The sequence below is a fragment of the Podarcis melisellensis genome (assembly GCF_964234715.1).
Source record: "Podarcis melisellensis genome assembly, chromosome: 6".
In the NCBI taxonomy this organism is placed as follows: domain Eukaryota; kingdom Metazoa; phylum Chordata; class Lepidosauria; order Squamata; family Lacertidae; genus Podarcis; species Podarcis melisellensis.
The window spans coordinates 55698141-55708640 of NC_138538.1; the positions used below are offsets into that span (position 1 = coordinate 55698141).

The window sequence follows — 10500 nt, forward strand, 5'->3', positions numbered from 1 at the left end:
AAATCATGTTGTTAGATCTTCCCTGATTATGCAGCTTGGTTATGCAACTGAAGCTGGGAGTTAATAGCAGGTAATTAGGTGAGAGGTGACTTTGTTCCAGAGTTTCATTGTACACTTGCCATAATTACTGTTTACTGTTAAAGTTACTATGCTGAGATTGATTACCTCTAGTAATTATTTTAATCAATATAGAAAATTGGATTTCACTTATGTGGTGTGAACAGACAGAATTGTGTGTCCCCACACCCAATATTGGTGTATTGTTTTTTTCTCCCAAAAAGCAAAATACTCGTATTAGCGTGAAAGGAATATGCAAAATGCCTCTCTCATCTGTGTTTCTAGTGAGTGCAAGGGCAAGCACTAGAGAAATATCTCCCCATCCTTCTGAATTACATGGATGATAGAAGTTCAGTTCCTTTTAATGTCCTCCCCCCCCCCCCGTGGGATTCTGGAGGGGTTTCAAAAACCCCAGCAGAATTTGATGATGTGACCCTTATTTGTTTGCATGTGGGCAATATTCTGAAAAATATAAGTGGAGTCATGGTTACCGCCTTACCACACTTCTTGGGTCATGTTAATTGTCTACCCACTTTATCACAGAGACATCTATGGTTCTTCAATTTGAAATAATTGAAAGAGATGACATTCCCATGCTTACACATGGGTACACGAAATACACTTTGGGGTGTGCGCTACAGTCACTCAAGTAAGCTTAACAAATCTTTATGTGACTTTCTCCCATTTCAGGAATAGGCAAATCCAAGCTTTTCCCACCAGGGCAGCTGTGGATGGGTTTAAGGCAGATTTTGTCTTCAAAGAAATCGAAAAGAAGCTTCAAGAGGTATGTAAAGTAACAAAACATGTTTATGGAATAATTTTGCAAAGTTGCAGTTCATGTTTTGGCAAAGGATTAACGGTAAAACATGCAAACAATTACTTTCCTTGAAAGAAACTTGTTTGCCAATTATTGTTCCGGTTAGAAGTCAAATTAATAGTCAAGTTGAACATTTTTATTTCCAATGATTCCTTGCCCCCTTACCCACAAAAAAAGAAGGTTATCCAAAGCAGGGCACAATTCTGTCTTAAGACAACAACATAGTGATTTTTGTATTTAGTTAAATAGCTGACTGAGGCCTCTGACGTACAACTTGAACTTTACAGCTTTTTAAAAAAATTCAGCTGTTGCAACTTGTGCAATAGCAGGCATCATACTAAAATAACCCTTTGTGGGTTTGAGTGTCACTAATCAATTTTAAAAGTATAAGTTTGGGAGGTATGGGAATTGGGTTATATGTGGATAATTCAACTTTTGCCATGGGAGGGGCCCCACATAAAAGCATATAGCCTACCCCTGGAGGCAGCCTCCTCTACACACACACACACACACACACACACACACACACACACACACACAAACAAGCATCTACAAAGAATCCCTCCTATTTTGCATATGCACATTCTGCTGCCATGAGAAGTATTTGACATGGTTGCATAGCTGCTGGATCCAGCTCCCCATCTCCCTAGAGGCTATACGAAAGGCAGACTCCACCATGCACAAGAGTTGGGGGTGAGCTGTGTCCTCTGGCAGGCATTATGCGTTGACATAAAACCATTCTTCACATTCTTATCTATTATCCCTATTGTACTTTCCCCCCAGAGATTAAGCTTGCAAAATGCTATGTCAGGTATTTTGTCCATTATGAATCGGCCCTAGCAAATGGTTGCTTTGCAGATGGTTGTTAAGTTTCTCGTGGGTTCTCTAAGTTAGGTTTCTCAAACTCTAGTTAGAATTCCAGTCCCGAGGCAGCAGCTTTATAGAATGGTGGAGTCGCTTCTGCATCCGTAGCTCAGTTGCTTACACCAGCCAGGGTGGAGGGAGAGAGGGAAGACAAATCCTACCAGCCCTAAAGTTGATGCCATGAGTGCGTCTGATACCATCAAGTGATGATGGCAGTGGGGCAAATGAGGATCCAGCAGATCTCGGGCTGGCTCAGCCTCTCCCCTGGGGCAAAGGGGGTTTGGATTGCAGCCTCAGCATGTCAGCAGCAATTCAAACTTAATTTCAGAGCGTTTGGTTGCTATGCTTTCTGTTCAAGCTCGGAACTCCCCCTCCCCCCCATAGCATTTAAAAGAAAACAAGTATTAAGAGACCCCTGCGCTTAATTTTTCCTATACTTAATTTCCACTGGTTTTCTAAGAGAAGCCCAACATTTAAAGTGCCACTTTGCATTGAAAAATGCTTTAAAACACTGGCCTCAAGTTGCTGGCATGTGTCAGTGTTTCCCTAGTTAATTTTCCAATTTATCTGGGGTATGCCAGCAATCTGATATGAACAGCTTGGGGGAAAGATTACATGGATTTTCCTAGGCTTAGAATTCAAATACTGGGAAAGCCTGCAATTTTTCCAATAATAGAAGGAGGGGAAAACACTCAATAAGCAGTGTGTGTAATGCTGTTTTTCAAACTTGGCACTTGGTAGAGCTTGTATACATTGCTTACGCCATTGCTCTGCATATCAAAAAACCTGTAACAAAGAAGGAGGGTTCTAAACCAACCTTTTCCGCTTGCATTCTCTGCCGTCATTGATTTAGCCTTATTCTTGCCTGAGCATGAAATCTGGAGTTGGGAAATTAAGCAAAATAAATTACTACCTGAGTGGTTTCAAGTTTAGCATAGAGGTCATAATCCAGATAACCAAATGATGCTTCATGTGTTGCCTCAGAGGTAAATCCTGTTACGTTCCATGGGACTTGCTTCCTAGGGTAGCAGTAGCCCATGTGGTGCTTTCCAGATGTTGGACTGCAAATGTGATCTTTGACTATTGGCCATGCTGTCCAGGGCTGATGGGAGTTGTAGTCCGACAACATCTGGAGGGCACCATTTTGCCTACCACTGCACTCGAAATCTGCAGGGGGTTGTACTGTCTGAGGTTTTGTTTTTGAGGGGGAGGTGGGGCTAACAGCATCTCTGAAACAAGGCTTTTCAGGAGGCTTCTATGGTACAGCATGCGGGGGGGGGGGGGAGGCGACTAGGCTGCAGTTCAAGGACACAGAAACAAAAGTCCTTCTGGGCCCTGCAAACCATAAAAGAGCACATGGGGCAGTCCAAGCATGCAAACATTTAGCATGGTGTGGAAATACTTCATGCATTCTGTAAGTTGAAAATGCTGTTGGTTTTTCGTCTGTGATATATTATTGTTTCATGCTGATTGCAGGAAGGGGAACAGTATGTCAAGAAAATTGGTGGTATATTTGCCTTCAAAGTAAAAGAGGGCCCTGGAGGTAAAGAAGCAACTTGGGTAGTTGATGTGAAAAATGGTAAAGGCTGTGTGGATTTCGACTCAGGTCAGTATTGCTTTTGCCACCACAAAATATTAATATTTTATTGCAATGTAAGGTAATACTACTTTAAGTACTGTAGGTTTGGTTGCAAAATAGGAACATGTTTAATTAAAGGGTGGCACGTGAGTAACAACTGTATATTAATTGTGCAAAAATAATCATTTGAAAAGAGCCAATACTGCTGTAGGGAAAGAAATATGTACTGCATTTTTTTCCATTGGACTTTGGATTGGGCCCCATTTATCAGGCGAAGATAAATGGCGATTTGCCCTTGGACATAGATCAGTTGCATTGCTCGAAAATGACATTGGCAAGATAGCATCTGTTCAAAGAATACTCTGCAACCCATAAATGTTTATGCAATACATGTGGTTAAAGAGCAGCAAGAACAAGGCCTGCCTGTTCTATTAAATGCCAGTAAGGCTGCATTCCTATGTACACTTAACTAGGAAATTAATCCCATTTTGCAATCATGGAATCCTGTGGATGATACTGCTGTTAAACTAGTAATGAAAAGGTTTGAAGCCTGTTCTGGTTACTGCTGCAGATGAAACTGATATTGACACTCCTATCTCCACAGCAGTGCGAGATTTCAGGGGGTTCCAGGCACTTACCCCTGGGCCCATTTTCCCTTTGGTCTTTATGTTATATGGTTTATTTGCACATATATACAACTTAGTCTAGATTGTGGGAAAATAGCACTTTCACATGCCAAAGGAGTCCTGTTCCTCCCATTGCTGCAGCCTTGGATTCCAAGAAGCTCCAACCATCATTCAGTCAAACCTTGATTAATTCTAACTTTCTGAACCCAAGAGTTACAGGTGACTTGCACCCACAAACTCTGGCACCCAGAACCTATAACAACATAATGGTTTAGACCCAGAGTGTCCCTTCAGCAAGCTCCTTCTGTTCACAGGTGAGACTGAGATCCTACAGAGGCTTAGTAAGACCAAAGCCGGTTGAGTTTTGCATCCTGTTTTCCACCGTGGCCAACCAGATGCCCATGAAAAGCTCACAAGCAGGACGCAAGGGCTTTTCAGAGCAGTTTTTCAGGATACACAGGTGTCTGCAGGGGAGTGGAGAAATATGAGAGAATTCCTTTTTTCTCCCTCCGCACTTCCTCCGGCAGGAGGGTCCCATGAGTGGAGTTTCTGGATCCAAGTCAATGACAATATTTAAATGAGCTGAATTTTACAACTTGGCTTCTGTGGCTATGAATCGGCAGTATCAGCAATGCATGAAGCTAAGAGTGACTTCCTTGATAAGGGGAGCGGATCTGCATTAAGGCGTCTCTGTTAGAAAGCAAAATAACCTTAAAATAGTCCTTTAAAAAAAAATAAATTCCTGACCATTTTGTTTCAAGTCATCTGTCCGCTTTTTACAGATAAGAAAGCTGACTGTACAATTACAATGGCTGATGCTGATTTGCTGGCTCTGATGACTGGCAAGATGAATCCACAGACAGTAAGTGCATTTCAGAGGAAGTGCTATTATCCTTCTAGTTTAATTGTTCTACAGGCTTATTTTATAGCAGAAAACTAATGAGAACAACCTGTGTTCCTTTTCCTCCCAAGTTCTTTAGACTGAATGATGGTTGACTTAATTCACCACCTGTTCACATCAGAATTGCTGCAGATGGGCAAACACAGGCTATTTTCATTAAAAGTATTTCCAAAGCATTTGGCAAAGCACTTAGCTGGCAGTCACATTTGTGCAGATGGAAATGTTCCTTTTTGAAAAGGCTTTTTTGTTTTTATTAGTTGGCTTGATTTACAACATTGTTTCTTCAGTATGAACAAACAGAAAATTCTCCTCTGAGGTCACTAATGCCAGTGATAGAACTCTGTGTGATTTCTGTCCAATATATTGAAAACTGGTGGCAGTCAACATGGTGCCCTCTAGATCTTGGTGGACTTAAGTCCCATCATCCATGATTATTGGCCATGCTGGCTGGGGCTGATGGGAGTTGGAGTCCAACAACACCTGGAGGGCACCATATTGGCCATTTTGAACAGTTAGACAAACTAACAGCTTTTTCTCATTGGCTGCATTCACACCTCATGGTAAGCCAAGTTTTGTTCGTGGGTTACTGATTGTGGTTTGTTTTGGAGAAGCAAACCATGAGCACTGGTTTGCATGTCAGAGTTGGCCAAGGTCTGTAACTTGTTGCAATTCAAGTGTTCAATAGTCCACCACTAGTTCACAGTCAGGGCATTGTTTATGTTCTACAGTGACACGCAGAAGGGGCCACTGTATATCTCAAAGTCATGTAGTCATCACAGATGACTAATCTATATGCAATTCTAATTGCATTTGATCTTTTTCTCCTTTTTCATATATGTTGTCTGTGGGAGGTTTTGCACGCATTTAGAGAAGGCAATCTAAAAATGTAAAATATTTTATGGCAGTCCCTCAGATTACTTGGATTTGAACTTGGAAGAAGTGATCCAAGGAGGAAAAATAAGAAGCATTTACTTGGAAAATGTAATTCAATCTCTCTTTAAATTTCTTCTAGGCTTTCTTTCAAGGCAAATTGAAGATTTCTGGGAACATGGGCATGGCTATGAAGCTACAGAACCTACAGCTTCAACCGGTCAAAGCTAAACTTTGAACCACCGACTTCCAGATGCAATTTAGATGTGAACAACGTGTTTAATATATATATAAAAACTAAGCAGGAACTAGATGTTGGAAGTAGCATGGGACAGGTTTTCTGAATAGGTGTGATCAACTCTAGCTTTCCTGAGGCCTCTGTTCAATGGAAATTTTGGCCCTGTGTTCCATAAATCAGCCTAAACGATCGCAAAGTGAATAAAATATTAGTGGTTGGCATAGCCTTAAACTGTTTATAATGGTTAACACCAGCATGATGTATAACAAGCCCTGATTTTATCTCACCTGAAACCATTTCCCCCCAAAAAAAATCTAAATCAAGGGATCAGCCTCCCATAAATTCTTGTGAAGTTTAAAAAGTAGGAAGAGTGATAGAGAATATCACCTGTTTGGCAAAACAATTCTTAAACAATTTCATTTGTATCTTAAGAATACTTCCATAGCAGCTCAAAGAAATACTTTTTTACTTTGGCTGGGATCCAGAGAACTATTTTAGGTAGGCCCTAGGGCTTGGACATACTCAAGTGAGGTTCTTTCTTTCTTTCAGTAACAGGCACACACACATGCCTGTCATATCAGACTGCTATTGAAACACTACCTGGTTTCGAAGGTGGTGGTATTGGGGTGAATGCTGTAGAAACAGAACTCCAAAGCTCCCATAAGAAAGGAGAACTAGTTATATTGATTTCTTTGGATCCTAGCCTTCATTGAATAGAATTTCCAAATTCCCATATGAAGGGTTGTTTTATCCTATTGGAAATCAGATGGTTCGCATTAATTGCAATAACATTTAATTGTAGTGCTTTCTCCCTAACATATGCTTACAAGGGTAAAGGGTAGCACTTTTTAAGCATTTGTTTGGTTTTAACTGTGCTATACAGAGTTCTGGAAACTGATAATTCTTTAATAAATTCATATATAAATACTATTCATTTTTAAGTCATTCTGTTTGGCAGCAGTGTGTTCTGATCTGAAAGTTTCCATACTAAATTTAAATCGATTTTTCAGTTTGAGCTGGGGTTTTTGGCAATTTTTATTTGATTATAACGGAGTGCACATTACATAGAAATTGCATGGTTAAGATCAGATGACACTGGAATGTACGCAGCATTTGGTTCAACAGACTGTTACTTTCGTGTTAGCATGGAAAGCCACTGCAGTGCTTTGTAGATTATGCAGGCCTCAGTGTTACAGTTCATGGAGTAGACTGTTCAAAACTGAAACTGCATTGTAGGCCAGTGAAACGAGTTGCTTTTCCTTCTGTTCTGCTCTAAACAGCAGCCCAGGGTCAGAAGTCAAATGCGTCTCTTAAATTCCACATTGAAATGCCTCTGGAATCCCTAAGCATTTCTACATTCTGTGCTTTAGTAATCCTCTTGCCAAAAACATTTCCCTGCTGCTGCTCTGACAGGTGTGATGTGTATATATATCCTTTTTTTTAAATGCCTTTGCATTGTATAATTATGAGAATCTTGGAAAAAGAGAAACTGTACTCAGTAGTAGACTATATATTGTGGTAAATTGGAAACAGATGTGTATAAACAGAATGTTTCAGCAGAAAAATACCTGTCTTCATGTTAGGTAGAGAATGTAATGGACTCAGGAACCAGCTGTTTAGCATAGTTTAAATTGTAATTTTAGGCACCTGATAGCCATGTTCCATCTAAAGACACATGAACTTGAGACTAGGAAATGATTGAGTCTCATCTGTAATTTAATGGAAACATGGTTGGTTTTGTCACACAAATTCATATATTATGATTCGGGTATCTGTATATCAGTGCAGAACTTGGTGTGAAGCAACAGTAAGACCATGGCTTGGGATACTGCCTACTGCATTACAGAACTAGGATGGCCACTTTTCTTAGGTTAAATTTGACCACACATTTTTGACCCTGGTAAATAACAATGGTGTCCTTATACCAACTGAAGTCAGATTCATATAAAGTTTGTATGTCACATCTTTATTTCATTTTCTAGCCTCCTAAAGTGATAATAGTGATGGGAACCCAACATGTTGAAGTTCATGTGCCTCTAAGCGCAAGCATCAGGTTCCAAAATTTTAAGCTAGCAAAAGATCATTTTGATAATAATTCAATTTATAATTCAGTGCAGCCTGGTCCTGCTTGGATTTTCTGTTATGCTCTGGTGGAATTAAAATTTGCTTAACTTGATATCCCCTTTAAATTACTATGAGGTAGAGTTGAATACATGGGTATTATCAGCATAATTCTAGATTCTTTTAAAAAATATAACTCTACCCTACCATTTAGCATAGCTGCTTGCATGCAGCTAGCACAGTACTAAAACCTTAGTATTAATTTGCCTCCTCTGGTGTCTTCCCTATAAAGAGTGGTGTGAAACAGGGCTATGTTCTCACCTCAACTCTTTGTTATGTTCTTCTCCCTGTTGCTCTCCTGTGCTTCAGCTTGACTGAAGACGATGTGTACCTCTATTCTGTTCAACCTGGCATGTCTCCATGCCAAGACAAAAGTGTGGTGGGTTCTTGCCCAAGAGATGTTGTTTGCAGATGATGCAGCCTTGACAGAAGGAAGCTCCGAGGAGGCTTTTTAGAGAAGCATCAACTGTTTTGCCCAAGCCTGCATGGAGTTCAGCCTGACAAAGACGAACATTCTGGGTCAGGATGTCACCAGCACTCCATGCATCATCATGAAGACCACACGTTTGAGATTTTGTTGTCCTGGGCTCCACCATAACCAGCAACCTCTCCATTGATACTGAGTTGGACAAGCATATTGGATAGGCAACTACAGCAATGGCTTGCCTCTCCAGAAGGGTATGGGAGAATGTGATGCCAATATCCAACACCAAGATGAAGGTCTACCATACTTCCATGTTGAGCACGCTGCTTTATGGAAGTGAATTGTGGGGAGCTTACACTGCTAGAAGCAATGTCTCAATGCCTTCCATATGCACTGCATCAGGAAGATTTTGGGCATCACAGGGCCTCAAACAAAGATACCCTCTCCCAAGCTCACATTCCCACCATGTTATCTGATGTCAGCTCAGACACAATACTATACTGTACTGTACTTTTCAGTGAAAGCAGCTAATGTGTTTGGGCAACAGTGATTAAGTGGTAAGAGACTAAGTATGAAGGTGTATGTACAGGTGCAGGCTTTGAGGCGCTTGGTATCGCTGAAGAGCAGACTGAATTATTTTGCTTAAAGCTGTGTACAGCTCTCGGCAATCTAGACCTATGTTCACGTTAAGCAGAAAAAACGTAAGGAACCACTCACTGAGGTGCTTTCTACAGTGGTGCCTCGCAAGACGAAATTAATCCGTTCCGTGAGGCTCTTCGTATAGCGGTTTTTTCGTCTTGGGAAGCAAGCCCATTGACAGCTTAGCGGATTAGCGCTACAGCTGTCAAGCGGCTTCCAGCGATCAGCTGTTAAGCGGCTTATCAGCGGAACAGCTGATAAGCGGCTTAGCGGCTTAAGAAAAGGGCGAAAAAAGCGAAAAAAAAACCCACGGGGGGGATGCAAGATTTTTTTCGTCTTGCGAAGCAACCCCATAGGGGAATTCGTTTTGCGAAGCGCCTCCAAAACGGAAAACCCTTTCGTCTAGCGGGTTTTTCGTCTTGCGAGGCGTTCGTCTTGCGGGGCACCACTGTACCTATATATTTTGAGGGGAAGAAACTGCATTTAAAGCTGGTAGAGCTTTTTTTTTTAATTCTGGCAAATAAAAAACAAAAACAAATTCTTGTAGATTGTCTGATGGGGAGACCTTACTATGTCAAAGTCTAAAAGCTTCAAATATAAGCTTTCTTTTCCTTTCAACATGTATGCTGAAATGGTCACCAATATTTGAGTAATAGCATCTTTTTAGTGAAAAGCTATTCTTTCTGGTTGTGATAAAAGTGCCAACTTGGGTGTTAAAGCTACTCAGTCAACAGGGACAAGTAAGATTTCCACATGTGGAAGACAAACACTGAAAACAAATCCCATGTAGTCTGGAACCAATTTGTGTAATCCTTCGCAAACACAAACAGATGTGCCACTTGTCCAGGCGGCACTAGAGTTTAGCTTGAAGTCTCTGTAACTTGTGAAAAGTGGCAGCTTAAAATGCTGGACACCTTTGGCCTTGGTTGTGCCACAGCTTGGCATTCTGTTCTAAAGGTGCTGTAAAGGTAGTCAGTGTTGGTGCAACAACTGTGGTAGAAGACCCATTCTCAGCCTCAGAAAAATAGCATTATTCAATCTGCCAAATAACCATCTTCCTCTCTTAATCCTATGTGGTAGAGACTTATGCACAGCAACTGATTATTGCCCACTTCACACATTAGGAAAGACTAATTCTTTGCCTAACACATTTTTTGCAGCTCTGTAATGTGTCTTCCTTCCACACAATAAATCGGATGTAGTCATTTGCCAGGAACTCAGCCAATTTCACACTAGCGCTCTTCAAGCATTCTGCAATCTGTTGGAAGAGAGGTTTCAGAACCCATTTGGTACTTGAGGTAGTGATCTCGTCCCTGTTATAAAATTGTAAGGCCTGTTGCCGTGGCAGAAGCAAAGTTATGCAG

At 41.0% G+C, this 10500-nt stretch overlaps 1 protein-coding gene and 1 long non-coding RNA gene across 2 annotated transcripts in view; one reads left to right on the forward strand and one right to left on the reverse strand.

Annotated features, from left to right (window-relative positions):
- The window catches only part of SCP2 (sterol carrier protein 2), a 34633-nt gene extending 27751 nt beyond the window's left edge, over positions 1 to 6882 (forward strand). The window contains exons 13-16 of the mRNA XM_081915292.1: positions 748 to 841; positions 3215 to 3344; positions 4726 to 4805; positions 5857 to 6882. Of these exons, the coding sequence (XP_081771418.1) occupies positions 748 to 841; positions 3215 to 3344; positions 4726 to 4805; positions 5857 to 5952 (400 nt within the window). The 3' untranslated portion in view covers positions 5953 to 6882. The remainder of the gene's footprint in view (positions 1 to 747; positions 842 to 3214; positions 3345 to 4725; positions 4806 to 5856) is intronic.
- On the reverse strand, positions 6263 to 10381 carry LOC309372081. The gene is made up of 2 exons (XR_014169400.1): positions 9583 to 10381; positions 6263 to 9221 (listed from the first exon to the last, which is right to left on the reverse strand). It is a non-coding gene; the product is annotated as an uncharacterized lncRNA (long non-coding RNA).
- Between the last annotated feature and the right edge of the window lie 119 nt (positions 10382 to 10500).